Here is an 18777-nt window from a genome sequence, read left to right as displayed (position 1 = left end):
GACCAGGGGCTGCACTTAGGGATTGGGCCTGCCCTCTGCCACCCAGGAGCAGGCCTAAGCCAGCAGGTCATTATCTCCCGAGGGGTCCCAGACTGCGAGAGGGCACAGGCCGGGCGACCCGACCCCCCCTCCCCCGCCCCCCAAGTGCACAACTTTTTGTGCACCGGGCCTCTAGTGTATATATAAAAGCCTAATATGCAAAGTGTCCCCTTGGGAGTTCCACCATTCCCAGGAGTTCAGTTGCTTGCTATGATGTGATCTGATCATCAGGGGGCAGCACAGAATGAAGGAAGGTCCCAGCCGGCAGCCAGGAAAGGGAGGCCCTGGCCGGTAGCGGCTAGGAACCCTACCTGTGCATGAATTTTGTGCACTGGGCCTCTAGTTACAAATAAAGTCCTCTAACCACTGAAAAGATAATGCATTTAACACAATTCAGCTTTAAATGAACTCTATTTAAATTAACCACACTATAATAATCTTATACAGGGACTAATTAATATGAGTTGGAATTTTTTACATGTTCATTTGACCCAAAAAAAGCTGTTGAATGCCTAATAATTTCTATATAGTCAGGCAGAAGAAGGGAGAAAAAACTATTAAATCATTTCCTTCTGGTCAAAAGGATCATATAAAAGTATACAGCAATTAACTCTTGCTGAACATATGAACCAGATGTGGAGTTTTTAAGTAATACTGCTTCCCAGAGCTGACCTCAGAACAATAATATCAGAATTTCTGGAGGTAGTTTTCTGGCACTGGTAGTTTTTAAAACTCTCCCAGTAATGAGAACCACTAATTCAACACTGATCTCAAAATCATCCATACTCATTTACTTCATTGCCATTTCCTGGTTTTCTTATGCTTCAAATTATTTGATGCTAAATTTTAACATGATGATGTTGAGACCACAAATGCTTTAGCTTATGCTGATAAATTAATAACATTGGGTGTGGGGTGTTTTGTTTGTTTGTTTGTTTGTTTTTTTGCTGTTGCTGCTTAAATAAAGCTTCTTCTGCTACATCTGTTTGGCTGAGGAACATCCTGAGATTGTAGGATAAGCTGCTTTTTAAAAAGTTACTATTTATAACTACTCAGCTATGTGAATCAGGATTTTCACATTACAACCAAAAGAAAATAAAGAATAAATTGGATACCAAGATTCTATGGCCTTAATTCTTAATACCAAAACACTCCATTTTCACTGACTTTGAGCAAATGCTATAAATCTGCACTGAGTAAGTCTTATTAATAAAACTCTCAAACTATGCAAGGATTTCTTCTGTCACAACTTCAACAGCATTTAAGCTCCACCTGAATATCTTCTAAAATGAGGACTCACTTACTATGTGTTAGGTATCTATTTCTGATATATGGCAGAAACATTTTAAAAATCCTTTTCTATACTAATTGCAAATCTGCTTCTCTATACTTGCAAATTGCAGGTCCAAGATTCACCAATAAAGTGTCATAAAATAAATTCTATGCTATATCAGGCTTTCAAATATTTGAAGAGTTATTACATCTCATATTATCTTTTCTAGGCAACCCATTCATCCTACCATATTCACCAAAACCAATACAATTTCCTAAAAAGTATGTACAAAGTAAATGTTGTTTGCTAATACAACACTATTGCAGCACTGTTAAAAACTTTTAAAATTCATATAATGGACATAAAATGAAATGTAAATAAAATCAACACCGCCAACTCCATAGTGGAGAGTACTTTCATTGTAACCCTGGAAACACTCCATATGAAGCTAATCCTGCTTCTGGTTGAATCTAAATTCTGCTGGCCTTAAATTTCTTGTCTCACATCTTTCTAGTGACAAAGAGTGGTATTTGCTAACAAAAGGTAGAGTCCAGGACAGGGCTGTAAAAACTGGAAACGAACCTAAAGGAATTATGGCAAAGAAAGTATATATAAGACAAACAGTAATGGAGGATGTTTTCTTAATCCAATAACTAACTACTATCTTTAAAATAAAATTAGAACATTATTCTGAAATTACCAACATAATAAATTTAAGTTAATTTTTGTTTCCCTAATCTCAGATTCATAAGCACAATTCAAACATGGTAGATGTCAATAAGAACATAAAATCTTGAACATATCAGAATATTTGTTTAACCATGTATTTGTAGTGGTTACTTGGAGAACAAAAGAACAAACTTTTAATGCCACTTACCAGTAAGTAGTACTACTGCATGTTCTACTAACTAGAAGCACAGTGTAACTTTTCATTAACACTTCCCATCTCTACATTACTATATACTACTGCTGTATTCTATATAATGAGAGACAACAGCATACTCAATGGCAATTACCAATCAAGAGCCACATAAATATGAGCTGCTTTTAAAATGAGCATACATTACACTGAGATTCAACAGGAAGTTTCTGTTTAAACACAACTTATACTTTAATATCAAACCAAATTCACAAATATTAGAAATTTTCAATGTTCAATATACTGTTATCTTTTAACCTTTTAAAATGTTAAGGAAAGCAGTTTTCTTTCTGGATTATTTATTTTTTATAGATCTGTGAAACAACAGTCCTCATAAAAACAAAAATACTTTCTAGGAGCTAATGGAATGTCCAAACATTTACTCAATCCTGAACCTTAAAAATCTTTCAAGAAACGTTTTCTCTTAATTTTCACTCAAGAAACAAAGTGAAAAAGCAAGTTTGAAAATGTACAAATATTTAATGACTTATAAGTGATCAAATGTTTAATGGTCTCAATTATGCAATCTTAAATATTTCAATGAACCCTTAAGCCAAGAAGGCATAACTCTTTTACATTAATATTTAAAATTCAACTACTATATAAAATATTCTTGAAGGAACTGACTTAAGTAGCTCATTTAAAAGGGAGGTAAAATAAAAGGTGTCATTGATGTTATACAGAATATTTACTCACTCTTGCCTTCAACTTCAGGTTCCTCTAATCCGGTTTGCCTGGGGGCTACATTAATTTCATCGGGTGACTGCAATCTTTCCACAGTGTCAGGTGCCCCAATTACATCATCAATAGTTGTTTCCAATAAGGCTGGACTATCTAGCAAATCAATATTCGGAGGCAAGCTGTAAAGGTATCAGAAAACTTATTTAGACCAAGAAATTTATCATGAAAAGAATTTAAAATACTAAGAAAAAATCTTTATTGGAAAAAAATTCATGTAAGAGTTTATATTCCAACTAGTTTATTCATCTGTCAAAACATTTTGGGTAGACTTTTCTATCAGCCAGGATGGAATAATGGCACTGGATTTAACGTCCTACTTGAAATAACTTAACAAGGGGGAAAAACTGTTTTCAAGACATCAGACATCAGAAAGCAAAGGACAGTGACTCTGAAATTCTGGAAACAAAGGAGGTGAGCCCTACAGTTGCCTTGAGAGAATTTCCGTGCCATGGAGCAGAGAGGGTGCAATGAGGCACAGCCCAGAGGGACTCCCTTAGTCTCTTCTTAATAAGTAAGATGGGGCTGGGAGTCCAGGGAGACCACGGCAGCTAAGTTCACAGGACAGGGTACCAGACAGGAGAGAGCAGCACTTCAAGGAGGGAATGAATCCTGGAGATGTGCAGAAGGTCCCACTCTCAGGTATTCAGCAAGTGCTGGTCAGAGAATGTATGTGAGGAAACTCTCTGAGGCTAGAAAAGAACTATCCAGAAGGATTTCCTCCCTCCCTCCGTTTGGCTGGGGAAAGTACTAGTGGCACTCATACTGGACCAGAGTTCCTGTTTCCATAGACTAAAAACTCATAATTCACAGGGCACTGAGTATTAAGGAAGGTCTTGCTTCAATCATGGAAAATAATTAACTCAGACTAAGCATGGCAACAGGCCCACCTAACCCAAAAAATCAAACTGTTTCTAAGTAATTTAACTACATCCCAAAACAAAGTTCAAGAAGTTTTAGAGAAATATAGAATTATCTAGCATCAGGTAGGAAAGTTAAATTTGTTAGGTGAAGAACTTGGTAAGTTGTCAGACATCCACTCAAAGATGACCAGGAATGCAAAGACATCCCATGTTAAAGAGAATAATCAACCAACAGAAATTGATGTTAGAATTAACAGAGAAATTCATTAAATAGTTATTATATGTATTCCATATAATCAAAAAAGTTAAGCAAAGACATGGAAGATATAAAAAAAACTCAAATCAAACTTCTAGAGATGAAAACTACAATATCGAAAATGTAAAATATATTAGATGGGATTGACAACAGATGATAAGTTAGATAAGACACTAAAGGCGTAGCAACAGAAACTATCCAAAATAAAACACACAGAGATCAAGAATCTCCCAAAATGAAAATAATATCATTTAGCTGTGGGACAACTTTAAGTAGCCTACTGTATGGATAACTGGAGTTCCAAAGTGGGGGTGGGACAGGACAAGTGTTTAAAGAAATAGCTGCTGAAGTTTATCAAGATTTAATGAAAACTATTAGCCCACAGATGCCAGGGCTCCTCACACAGAGCACACCTTGCTGGGGCTGACCAGCAGACCCTCAGCAACGGATGAATGGATTACTTTGACAGTTTCACTGTGAAAGGGAGGCTAAGGGATGGCCTGGCCGAAGTGACCAGGCAGCCTCGATTGCCTACCTCATTAGGCTTTTATTGGATTTTTTATCTTTAGATACAATCAGGGTGAGTAATTTGGGAGGACACATGTGTTTACATTGCACTCTAGGAAAGGGCATCCGGGAATTAAGCATAAGGATTCCAGTAAACACTTGGGGGGTCTGCATATGCACAGACTTGTTTGGAAAGGTCAAGGAATAATTAGGGGCGCCACCGTCCACACTCCCCTAAGTCTCCCCTAAGTGGGAATTCCAATAAACAGGGCAGGCGGCCTTCCACACACTTCCCTTTTCTTGGAATATCCTCCTTACAAGCTTTCCAACCAAGTCTCGTGCTTCCCCACACACAGATCCAAGAATCTCAACAAACCCTAAAGACAAGAATATGAAGAAAACTACACCAAAGCATATCACAATCAAACTACTTAAAACTAATGATAAAAAGAAAATCATAAAAACAGCCCAAAATATTATGTGTTCAAATAAAGATATGAATGACAGCTGATTTCTCATCAGAAACAATACAAAATAGAGGACAGTGGAGGAACATCTTAAAAGCACTGAAAGAAGAAAGAGAGAAGACAAGATGGCGGCGGAATAGGCAGACTCGTCCCAAGGCTTGTCCCGGAGCAAATAGAATGAGCAGCTGAAACTAATAACACCCACCCCGAATTGGCGAAGGAGACTCAGCTGGTGAGACAGTTTGCAGCCGGGAAGGGCAGAGTTCCCCTGGAAAGGTAAAAACCAGGGATCTGCGCAGGAAAGTTTGCCAGACCTCCGAGCCCAGAGGGTCAGAGGGAGACCGCGTGGTACATAGCCGAGTCTCTTGGGACAGGCACAGCCCCTGACTGGGGAAAGGAGATCCGCGGGATTGCTGGCGCTGGGGGATTTGAGATCTGGGTTCCGTAACTACAGAGGACTGAGCCTAAAGGGGGCAGCCTGAAGCACTGACCAGACCATGCAGTGCCGGTAAGAGAGGAGCTTACAGAGCCAGTCCTCCCCGTTTCTGCGGCTGGCGTTTATTTGTTTGTTTTCACTGAACCCTGTTCATAGGACATTTCGGATACAGACACTCACCCGTGCTGAAGAGCGGGAGAAGGTGCGGACGAGTGGAATCTGGGAGAGGCTGGGGAGAGAAGGGGGGCCAGGAGAGGTGGCAGCAAATTGAGTGCTGAGTCACCCCGGAGCCCAGGACTTGGGCAGCCATTTTCTCCTGAGGATATAACTACAGGCCCCAGGCAAGGAATACAGCCACACCCAGATTCCACCCTGAGTGGGACGAAGGATTAAAATAATCTGATTAGTCCCTGGGAGTTAACAGGGTCTGGCCTATAGAGGGGCTTTCAGTCCCAGCAACAACAACAACAACAACCAAAATCACAGACATTCCAGAAAACTGGGATCTTAAGCCAGCAAATGGAATGACATTTCAATTTTTCATTTTTATTTTTTTATTATTATTTTGTTAGCTTTTTTTTTTTTGCTTTTTTCTTTGTTGCTCTTTTTTTTCTTCTTCTTTTTCTTTTTTCTTTGTTCTCCTTTTTTTGTTTGTTCCTTTATTTCCTACTTCTTTTCACATTATTTTTTCAACCACGTGAGCAGCAGACACGTGAGCAGCACGCTCTTGTCCAAGGAGCATCAGCCCCGTGAGCAGCAGCCTCATGTGGCCTGCCCCTGTCCAAGGAGCAGCAGCTGTGTGAACGGCCCGCTTCCCCGTCCAAGGAGCAGCAATCACTCGAGCAGTCTGACCGGTCCAAGGAGCAGCAGCCGCACGAGCAGTCTACCTACATCTGAGGAGCGGCAGCCCTGCGCAGCCCGCCCCCATCCGAGGAGCAGCAGCTGCGCACAGCCCGCACCCTGCACTCGTCTGAGGAGCAACAGCTGCTCAAGCATCTTGCCCTCGTCCAAGCAGCAGCAGCCGCATGAGCAGCCTGCCCAACCCGAGAAACAGCAGCTGTGTGAGCAGCCCGCCCCCATCCGAGGAGCAGCAGCAGCCCACTCCGGTCTGAGGAGGTCAGCCACACGAGCAGACCACCCACGTCCGAGGAGCGGCAGCCCTGCGCAGCACACACCGGTCCGAGGAGCATAGCCACAACAGCTTGCACCTGTCCGACGAGCAGCAGCCAGGTGAGTGGCCCGTCCCCATCCGAGGAGGAGCAGCCATGCGTGCAGCTCACTCCCGTCCAAAGAACAGCAGCCACGCAAGCAGCCCACCCCCGTACGAGGAGCAGCAGACTTGCAATCAACTTGTCCAAGTCCAAGGAGCAGTAGCCCCACAAGCAGCCCACCACATCAGAGGAACAACAGCAGCGTGCAGCCAGCCCCCATTCAAGGATCAGCAGCCACGTGAGCAGTCCGCCCCAGTTCAAGGAGTAGCAGCTGCGTGTGTAGCACGCCCCCATCCAAGCAACAGCAGCCTCGTGATCAGCACACCCTCTGTCTGAGGAACAGCAGCTGTGTGTGAAGCCTCCCCCCACCAACCAAAGGAGCCACCACAGCTGTGAACAGCACCCACCAGAGGAGCTGCTGCCAACTGAGGAGCAGCTGCTACCACAACTGCCCGAGGCGCAACCACAGCCTGAGGAGCCACTGCCACCCAAGGAGCAGCCCCTGAAAGACTCAACAACTAGATATGTCCGTGAGATCAAACATGGGTAGACAAAGAAACCCCCAAAGGAAAGAAAAAGAGGACTCACCAGAAAAGCAGCTAAGAGAAACAGAAGCATGCAACATGATGTAAAAAGAATTCAGATTAAGGGTCCTAGAATGCATAAACCGGATGGAGGAAAAAATCAACAACTTATGCAAGAATCAAGAAGAAACGGATGAAAAAAAATCAACAACTTATACAAGAGTCAAGAAGAAACGGATGAAAAGCACTGAAAGAAAAACTCTCAACCAATATTTTATAGCCAGCAAAATAAAGCTTTAAAAAGCAAAGAAAAAGCTAGGTATATAGCAAAAAGAGAACACATTTGCACAAAAAGGTACACATAAATGTTCATAGCAGCATTATTCATAAGAGCCAAAAGTGAAAACAGCACAAATACCCATCAACTGAGGCATGGATAAATAAAATGTGATATACCATAGAGTAAAACACTAATCAACAATAAATGGAGTGAAGTGCTGATATATGCTGTGACATGGATGACCCTTGAAAACATGATAAAGAAATCAGACACAAAATACCACATATTGTCTGAGTACATTTATATGAAATGTCCAGACTTGGCAAATCCATAAAGACAGAGAGTGGATTTGTGGTTGCCAAGAGCTGGAGAAGGGGTCAGGGAGGATTGGGGTGGTGTTTGACTGCTGTGGTGTAAGGTCTAAAATTAAGATTCAATATTAAGTGCTACCTTGACATCCCTGCCTCACAAGACCCCAAAGGACTAATCACAAGTGCCCTTGCTCTCACCAGATATGCCCTCTCCCAATTCATTGGAAAAAGTTCCCCATCCAGCCAGATCTGATATCAACTGTACCACCAGCATTCTACCAGGTTCTTAACCTAACAAATGTCACTCCCCTGACAGCCAAAATTATTCAAACAGGCCAATCACATCCTCTGGTGGGAACCAAGGGTCACCTCATCCTCACGTCATTACAAAGCTTGCCTCGCACAGCCCATGTTTATTCACTTTGCTCCCAGGAGCAACACTCCTGTGGTCCTGTATGTTATGCAGTTTCCTCCTCCCTTGAGCTATGAGTATTTGTGACCAGTAAATTGCTGTCTATCTCATCTGTCCAGTGTTGGGTGTTGTGTGTTGGACCCTCACCAAAAGAATGAACAGGAGGTAATCAAAACAACTGCTAATGAGTTTGGAATTTCCTTTTGGGGGTGGGGGGTGAATAAAAATGTCCTAGAATAAAATTGTGATAAAGGTTGCCCAATCCTATGAATGTACTAAAAACATTGAATTGTCCTCTTTAAATGGGTGAATGATATGGTATGTAAATTATATCTTAAAGCAGTAAAAACAAAAGACAAAATAAAAACATTGCCATTCATATAAAATAATTCATAACCAAAAGACATGCACGAAAAAATGTTAACGAATGACCTACAGGCAGAAGTAAAATGAACAATGTATTATGGGGTTTATAACATATATAAAAGTAAAATGCTTGACAAATGATAGTAATGAAGCTGGGAGAGGAGAAATGGAAGTACACTACTCTAAGGTTCTTACACTATACATGAAATGGTATAATGGCCCTTGAAAGTAGACTATTATAAGTTAAAGTTGTACATGCAAAAGCAACCATTAAAACAAAGCAAGAGTTATAGTTAAGAAGTGAAAAAAGGACATACGTAGAATTTAAATATATATATATTATTGATTTCAGAGAGGAAGGGAGAGGGAGAGATAGAAACATCAATGATGAGAGAGAATCACTGATTGGCTGCCTCCTGCACACCCCACACTGGGGATTGAGCCCACAACCCCAGGCATGTGCCCTCTGGTTCATAGGTTGGGCCCATGGTCAGGGACAGAGAAACATGCAAAAAAAAAAAAAAATTCCTGGCCAGGGCACACACACACGGGAGGCTACCAATTGATGTTTCTCTCTCACATTGATGTTTCTCTCTCTCTCCCTCCACCCCCTTCTTCTCAACCACTGAGCCATGCTGGCCGGGCCATATATAGAATTTTTAAAAACACCTGATTAATGAAGAAGAAGACAGAAAGCGAGAAAGACAGGAATAGGAAACATCTGGGAAAAACAAAAATAAAATGATAGACTCAAATTTAATCATATTAAATGAAAATGGCCTAAACATACCAATTTTTAAATACAAAGATTGTCAGTTAAAATTAAAAAATAAAAATCCAATTATATACTGCTTACATAAAACATAATTTAAATATAAAAAATAGAGATTAAAAATGAAGAATATAAAAGATATTCCATGCTGACAGTAGTCAGTAAAAGTTAAAGTGAATATATTGATATCAAAGCAGAGTTCAGAACAGAACTTAAAATGAAGATGATCATTTCATGAGAAAAAAGGGGTAATTTAATTAGGAAAATATAACAATCCTAAATATTTAGGAACTTAATGACAGAGTTTCAAAATACATGAGGCCAAAACTGAAAAGAGTAATAGGCAAATCAATAATTATGGTTGAAGATTTAAACACTCCTTTCTGAATAATTGATGGAACAAGCAGGATATATTGGACTTGACCAACAGAGACATCTGAAGGGGGGATATTAGCACCGGATGGGGCACAGGGGGAGAAGAGAGATGGAAGCTGCACCCAGCCCACACTTGCTGCAGCCCCGGCAGATGCAACAGTAATGAAGGGCTGGGGTACAGTCCCAACGGGGCAGACCAGATTGGAGGGCAAGAGAGCAATCCATCCTGGATGGCTGGCACACATTGAGGTTGGGCCCACGGTCAGAGGAAGAGAAACATGCAAAAAAAATTGCAGCCTCCAGCCCCAGCTGGGTTGCTCAGTTGGCTGGAGTGTCATCTGATGTACCAAAAAAGTTTCAGGTGTGATTCCTGGTCAGGGCACATACCTCGGCTAAGGATTCGATCCCCCATGGGGGCATAAACACACAGGAGGCTGCCAATTGAGGTTCCTTTCTCACATTGATGTTTCTCTCTCTCTCCCTCCACCCCCTTCTTCTCACTCTAAAAAGATCAATAAACATATCCTTGGGTGAGGATTTAAAAACAAAGTTGCAGCACTCAAAAGCAGCCAGCATGGAACACAGGACTCACAGCTGGGGAATCCGCCCACTCCATCCCCCCTTGGTACTCTGGGCAACAAAATCCTCTCTGGGCAGGTTGTGAACGGCCTGAAAAAAACCTCTCCAGCATAAGTGATCTGTACTCATTGCAGACAAACCCACAAGGAAGGGCAGAACCAGGGACACCTGAACTCAGTTCCCCCCACCCCCACCCACTGCTGCACATCTTAGTAGTAGCAGGTGGGTCAACTCAGAGCATCTGGCTTCAGGAAGGTGGCACCAGGAAAACACAGGAAATGCATAGCCACCCCTTCCAATCCATGGATCCATGGAGGTGGTGCCCTGAGACAGAGGTGCCCAGGTCCGAAAGCGGATGCCCACCTGCTGGGGAATACTGAGTGTTTTCCACAGCTGAGGCGATAGATCCTTGAAGCCCCACCTTCTAGAAAACAAGACTAAGACCTCTATTTCACCAACTAAAATTCTTTTTAAAAAGCAGCTTCCCCACCACCACCACCACCAAATGCCATGCAGAGAAAAAAACCCATCAAGTACAATGAATAGCCAAGTAACAAGGGAATTCAGAAAGAAAATTAAAATCTCCAGAAAATAAACTGAAAGCAATGGAAATATGTTATTTAAATGACAGAGAACTCAATACTGCAGTTATGAAAAAACTCAATGAGATACAAGAAAATTCAGAAAGGAAATTCAATGAACTAAGAAATAAAGTTAACGAACAAAAGAAGTACTTTATCAAAGAGATTGAAACTTTAAGAAAGAACCTTCTGTACAGCAAAAGAAACCATCAATAAAACAACAAGAAAGCCCACTGCATGAGAGAACATATTTGCCAATGTTATCACCAATAAGGGTTTAATCCCCAACAGTTACAGGGAACTCATACAACTTAACAAAAGGAAGATTAACAACCCAATTAAAAAATGGGCAATGGACCTAAATAGATACTTTTTGAAAGAGGACATAAGGAAGGCCAAGAGACATATGAAAAGATGCTCAAAGTGACTAATCATCTGAGAGATGCCAATCAAAACGACAATGAGGTACCATCTCACACTTGTCAGAATGGCAATCATCAACAAATCAGCAAACGACAAGTGCTGGTGAGGATTCGAGGAAAAAGGAACCCTTGTGCACTGCTGATGGGAATGCAGACTGGTGCAGCCACTGTGGAGAACAGTATGGAGTTTCCTCAAAAAACTAAAAATGGAACTCCCATTTGACCCAGTGATCCCACTTCTAGGAATATATCCCAAGAAACTAGAAACACCCATCAGAAAGGATATATGCACCTCTATGTTCATAGCAGCACAATTTACCATAGCTAAGATTTGGAATCAGCCTAAATGCCCATCAGCAGATGAGTGGATTAAAAAACTGTGGTACATCTACACAATGGAATACTATGCTGCAGTAAAAAAAAAGGAATTCTTACCATTTGCAATAGCATGGATGGAACTGGAGAGCATTATGCTAAGCGAAATAAGCCAGTCAGAGAAAGGTAAGTATCACATGATCTCACTCATTTTGGAATATAATGAACAACATAAACTGATGAACAAAAACAGATCCAGAGACAGAGAAGCATCAATCAGAACATCAAACTTCAGAGGGAAGGTGGGGGAGGATTGGAGTAAGGGGGAGAGATCAACCAAAGACTTGTATGCATGCATACCAATATAAGCCTAACCAATGGACACAGACACCAGAGGGGTGAAGGCATGAGTGAGGGGGAGGGGGGACCATAGGGGAGGGGATAAGAACACATATGTAATACCTTAATCAATAAAATAAAAAAGAAAGAAAGAACCAAAACTAAATTCTGGAGCTGAAAAACTCAATAAAAGAGATGAAGAATAAACTAGCAAACTTAGGAAATAGAGCAGACCAGATGGAGGAAACCATTAGTGATAAAGAAGACAGAAATCTAGAAATGACTCAGGTGGAAGAAGAGAGAGAATCAACAGTAAAAGAAAATCTCTAGGAGAATTATCTGACTTCGTTAGAAAGAGTGATATAAGAATAACGGGCCGAAACCGGTTTGGCTCAGTGGATAGAGCGTTGGCCTGCGGACTGAAGGGTCCCAGGTTCGATTCCGGTCAAGGGCATGTACCTGGGTTGCAGGCACATCCCCAGTAGGAGATGTGCAGGAGGCAGCTGGTCGATGTTTCTCTCTCATCGATGTTTCTAACTCTCTATCTCTCTCCCTTCCTCTCTGTAAAAAATCAATAAAATATATTTAAAAAAAAAAAAAAAGAATAACGGGTGTATCAGAGGATGAAGAGCAGGAGAAGGGGACAGAGGGCCTATATAAACAAAAAAATGATGAAAACTTCCCAAACCTTCGGAAAGAACTGAATACTCAGATACAGGAAGTTAACAGAATAACTAATTATCTCAATCCTAAAAGGCTTTTTTCCAAGGCACATTATATTAAAACTGTCAAAAATTACCATCAAAGCAAGAATTCTCAAAGCAGCCAGGGAAGAGTTGATAATTAATAAAAATAAATTCCATTAGATTATCATATTTTTTAGCTGAAACTACAAGCTAAGAGAGAGTGAAATTAATTATTCAAATTATTGAAAGAGAAAAATCACCAGCCAAGAATAGATACTTATTTCCAGTCAAGATGGCAGCATAGATAAATGTGGTACTTGAATCCTTCCACAACCACATCAAAATTACAATTAAACTACTGAACAACCATCATTCAGAGCCACCTGAAACCTAGCTGAGGAGAAGTCCTATAAGAAGAAGCCACGTTGAGACTAGTGGCCACAAGGGATATTTTGGCTGTGGAGGTCTGCCTTGAGGAATGAGAGGTTCCAACCCCACACCAGACAGAAACACAGGGGGAAAAACAATGGAGACACAGAGCTACCAGAAAACTAACAATTAAATGGCTACAGGAAATCCTCATCTATAATAATGAAAGTGTAATATGCTAATTAGACCAGACGTCCTTCCAAACATCCTTCCGGATGACCTTCTGGACGATGCTGGGACTGCGAGGGAAGCCCGGGTCCCGGGTGCTAGAGGGAAGCCGGTGCCGGCAGCTGGGGGAAGGAAGGCCTACTCTTGCACAAATTTCGTGCATCAGGCCTCTAGTATATCAATAATTATGCTAAATGGAAATGGACTGAACTCACCAATTAAAAGACACAGAGTAGAGTGTTCAATCAAAAAACAAAACCCGACTATATGCTGCCTTCAGGAGACACATCTCAGCTGCAAGGACAAACACAGACTCAAGTGAAAGGGTGGAAAATGATACTTCAAATAAATGGCATCCAGAGAAAAGCAGGTTACTTATAGCTGACTTATACAGCTGTACTATAGGTGACAAAATAGATTTCAAGATTACAAAACGTAACAAAAAACAAAGATAGACATTTCATAACGATGAAGGGGACAATATATCAAGAAGACATACACTTGCCCTAACTGGTTTGCCTCAATGGATAGAGTGTCAGCCTGCAGACTCAAGGGTCCCAGGTTCGATTCTGGTCAAGGGCATGTACCTTCGTTGAGGGCACATCCCCAGTAGCGGGTGTGCAAGAGGCAACTGATCTCGATGTTTCTAACTCTCTATCCCTCTCCCTTCCTCTCTGTAAAAAATCAATAGAAATATATATTAAAAAAGAAGACATACACTTATCAATACATATGCACTCAACCTGGGAGCACCAAAATATATGAAGCAACTCCTAACAGAACTAAAGGGAGAAAGTAACAAAAACACAATTATACCCCATTGATAGCTATAGATAAATCATCCAAGCAGAAAATTAATAGGAAATATCAACCTTAATCGACAGATTAGACCAAACAGACATAATCAATATTTACAGAGCTTTTCACCCCAGGACACCAGGATATACATTCTTATTCTTCTCCAGTGCACATGGAACATTCTCAAGTACAGGCCATATACTGGGCACAAAATCAGCCTCAACAAATTAAAAAAAAAACTGAAATCATACCAAGCATATTCTCCTACCACAATGCTTTGAAGTTAAAAATCAACTGCAAAAGGGAAAAACTATAAACACGTGAAGACTAAGTAAACAACATGCTACTAAATGATGACTTGATCAAAAAAGAAATGAGATTAAAAGATACATAGAGATAAATGAGAATAATAACATGACATTAAAATTTGTGGGATATAGCAAAAGTGGCAATTAGAGGGAAATTTATATCATTAAAGGCCTACCTCACAAAACAAGAAAAAATCGCAAATAATAACCTAACATATCAACTTAAATAAGTATTAAAAGAACAAAGTCAGTAGACGGAAGAAAATAATAAAAATTAGAGCAGAATTAAATGAAATAGAGAAAAGAAAATAGAAAACACCAACACGACAAACAGTTGGTTCTTTGAAAAGATTAATAAAATTGACAAATCTGGCTAGACTCACTAAAGAAAACAGAGAAAAGACTAAAAAAAAATCAGAAACAAAATATGAGAAGTTACAATGGAAACTAAGAAACACAAAGGACTATACAAGAATACTATGAATGGCTATGTGCCACCAAATTCCATAACCTAGAAGAAACAGACAAGTTCTTAGAAATATATAACCTTCCTAGACTGAATCACAAAGAACTGGAAAATCTAAATAGACCAATCAACAGTAAGGAAATTAAAATAGTCATCAAAAAACCTCCCAAAAATTAAAAGTCCAGGACCAGATGGCTTCAACTAAATTCTACCAAACATTCAAAGATTTAAAACCTATGCTTCTCAAACTCTACCAAAAGAATGAAGAAGAGGCAATACTTCCTAACTCATTTTATAAAGGCCATCATAACCCTGGTACCAAAACCTGGCAAGGACGCCACAAAAAAAGAAAATTAATACAGAAGCAAAAATCCTAAACAAAATACTAGCAAATCAAATACAACAATACATAAAAAGGATTATATCACAATCGAGTGGGGTTCATTCCAGGGGCACAAGGATGGTTCAACATACTCAAATCAATCAATGAGATATACATTAACAAAATAAAATATAAAAATCATATAATCCTATCAATAGATGCAGAAAAAGTATTTGACAAGATACAACATTAATTAAGGTACTCAAAAAAATGGATAGAGAAGGAAAGTACCTCAACATAATAAAGGTCATATATGACAAACCCTCAGCTAATATCATACTAAATGGTGAAAAACTGAAAGCTTTTTCTCTGAAATCAGGAGTAAAACAAGGATGCCCACTCTCACCACTGTTACTCAAAATAGTACTCCGAGTCCTAGCCAGAGCAATTAGGCAAGAGAAAAAAAAACCTATCAGAAACTATAAATAGAGTAAAGTTGCAGAATACAAAATCAACGTACAAAATCCACTATGTTCCTGTACACTAACAATGTACATTCAGAAAAAGAAATAAAAAACAATTCCTTTTATAATTACAACAAAAAGAATAAAATACCTATGAGTAAACTTAATAAATGATATGAAGGATCTATACATTGAAAACTGTAAGACATTGTTGAAAGAAATTGAAGAAGACACAAAGAAATGGATATTCCATGTTCATGGATTGGAAGACTCACTATAGTTAAAATGGCCATATTACCCAAAGCAATACAGAGATTTAATGCAATCCCCATCAAAATCCCATTGGCATTACTTAAAGAAATAAAACAAAACAAAAAGTCATCAGATTTGTATAGAACAAAAGACCCCAAATAGCCAAAGCAATCATGAGAAAAAGGAACAAAGCTGGCCTGGCTGGTGTTGCTCAGTGATTGAGCATTGATCTATGAACCAGGAGGTCACGGTTCTATTCCCAGTCAGGGCATATGCCCGGGTTGCAGGCTTGATCCCCAGTGTGGGCAGGCAGCAGGCAGCCGATCAATGATTCTCTCTCTCTCTCTTTCTCTCCCCCTCTCCCTTCCTATCTGAAATCAATAAAAAAAAATATATTTTTTTTTTAAAAAAACAAAGCTGGAGGTATTGCACTCCGATTTCAAATTATACTACAAAATTACAATAATCAAAACAGTATGGTATTGGCAGGAAAAAAAAAAAAACAGACACATACACCAATGGAACACAATTGAGAGACCAGAAATAAATCCAAATGTATATGGGCAACTAATTTTTGACAAAGGAGCCAAAAACATACAATGGGAAAAAGAGAGCACTTTCAATAAATGATGCTGGAAAACTGGAAAGCTACATGCAAAAGAATGAAACAAGACTGCTATTTGACACCATATATAGAAATTAACTCAAAATGGATCAAAGACCTAAATATATGTCCTGAAGCAATTAAATACTTAGAAGAAAACACAGGTTACTAAACCTTGGTCTCAGAGAGGATTTTATTAATTTGACCCCAAAGGCAAGGGAAGTAAAAGCAAAAATATATGAATGGGACAAGAATAATGATTTTGCTCATATATGGGATACTAGAGGCCTGGTGCATGGAATTCGTGCACTGGGGGGGGGGTCCCTCAGCCCGGCCTGCACCCTCTCCAATCCGGGACCCCTTGGCGGATGTCCGACTGCCGGTTTAGGCCCAATCCCTAGATCTGCAGGGATCAGGCCTAAACAGGCAGTCAGACATCCCTCTCCCAATCCGGGATGACTGGCTCCTAACCGCTCGCCTGCCTGCTTGCCTGATCGCCCCTAACCACCTCTGCCTGCCAGCCTGGTCACCCCTAACCACTCTGCCTGCCTGCCATATCGCCCCTAACTGTTCTCCCCTGCTGGCCTGATCCCCCTAACTGCTCTCCCTGCCAGTCTGATCATTCCTAATCGCCTCTGCCTTGGCTCTGCCACTGTGGCTTTGTCCAGAAGGATGTCCGGAAGACGTCCAGTCTAATGAGCATATTACCCTTTTATTAGTATAGACAAAAACAGAAGCAACAAATGAACAAACAAACCTGATTGACACAGACAACAATTATGGTTATTACTAGAGGAGAAGGGTCTGGGGAGAGGTTGAAGAGGATAAAAGGGGTCAAATATAAGATGAGGGAAGGAGACTAAACTTTGGATGATGAGCACACAATGCAATATACAGATGATGCGTTATACTAGTGCACACTTGAAACTTATATAATCTTATTAACCAATGTTGCCCTAATAAATTTAATTTTTAAACACTTTAACCAAATTTGGAAACTAGAATGTAATAATCTAGTTTAGCGAAGTTGCAGGATACAAGATCAATATACAAAAATATATAAAAAATCAATTGTATTTTCTATACACTAGCAATGAACAGGAAAATGAAGTGAGGAAAAGAATTACATTTAGAGACCCAATGCATTCCATTTTAACAATCTTTTAAAGAACAAGACTCTCAACTCAATTCATCTGTTATGTGAAAGCTCAAAGGTTGTAGACATTTATTCTGTTGATCTATTATTGAGTTAGAACAAAGGAAAGGAATTGCTGTTGTTAAGAAGTTTCCATGCTTTCCTAGAGGAATGAAGGCCATACTTCTATTATATACCTGTGTATGGAACCCAAGTAAGAAAAATTTTTGAAAACTGTTAAAAAAGATAGTAAGAACAATGAAAGAGAATTACTGTGCAAGTGAAAAATCTGTGTCCTAGTCCTGTCTCTGTAACCATCAGCTGTATCACTTAGGACAAGTCACTTTACTTTTACAAAATGTGTTCTACAAAGACCAAAGGATCCCACAGACATATGTGAGTAATTTAGCTCCAGGTATGGAAGAGGTGGTGAAGTTTCTTATGGACATTTATTTGGAATTCCCAGGTAGATATAATTCAAAGGGTTTCTAGGCTAAAACTCATTTGGAAACCACTGGAGTAAAGGCACTTAGAACACTTTTTATTTTTAACACCAAAAAAATCTAATGTAAAACCATCTCAACTCATTTTCACCCTTAGTATGAATCAGAGGCTTTTTATTTTTAAGATAACAACATCAAAAGAAGAGGTGTCCAGCTGGTGTTGCTCAGTGGTTGAGCGTCAACCAATGAACCAGGAGATCACAGTTTGATTCCCAGTGAGGGCACATGCCTGGGTTGTGGCTCAATCCCCAGTGGGGGTCGATAATCCTCTCTCATCATTGATGTTTCTGTCTCTCCCTCTCTCTTCCTCTCTGAAATCAATAAAAATTTATATTTTTTAAAAGAAGTGGTGGTGAGAAACCAAGATGGCGGCATAGGTAAACACTGGAGTTTGCTGCCTCGAACAACCACTTCAAAAATACAACTAAAAGACGGAACGGACATCACCCAGAACCACAGGAAGGCTGGCTGAGGAGAGATTCTTCAACTAGAAGGAAAGAGAACAGCATACCGAGGCTCAGAGGAGGCGCAGTGTGGAAAATACAAAGGTACGGAGGTGCGCGTGGAGCGGGCTGGTGGCTGAGGGCGCGGTTGTCGTTTTCAATCGGGAGGGAGTCTCAGACTCTGAGCTCCAGATCCGGGTGAGTCTCTAGGGAC

At 40.2% G+C, this 18777-nt stretch overlaps 1 protein-coding gene across 5 annotated transcripts in view; it reads right to left on the bottom strand.

Annotated features, from left to right (window-relative positions):
• EPB41L5 (erythrocyte membrane protein band 4.1 like 5) overlaps positions 1–18777 on the bottom strand; it is a 162019-nt gene that overhangs the window by 42841 nt on the left and 100401 nt on the right. For all 5 annotated transcript variants that reach the window (XM_014547919.1, XM_005876498.2, XM_005876499.2 and 2 more), the window contains one exon: positions 2928–3091. In XM_014547919.1, coding sequence (XP_014403405.1) covers positions 2928–3091 — 164 coding nt within the window. The remainder of the gene's footprint in view (positions 1–2927; positions 3092–18777) is intronic.

Source organism: Myotis brandtii, unplaced genomic scaffold (genome assembly GCF_000412655.1).
Source record: "Myotis brandtii unplaced genomic scaffold, ASM41265v1 scaffold488, whole genome shotgun sequence".
Lineage (NCBI taxonomy): Eukaryota > Metazoa > Chordata > Mammalia > Chiroptera > Vespertilionidae > Myotis > Myotis brandtii.
Note: the sequence above shows the minus strand (reverse complement) of the source record. Positions and strands in the feature narration are given on the sequence as shown.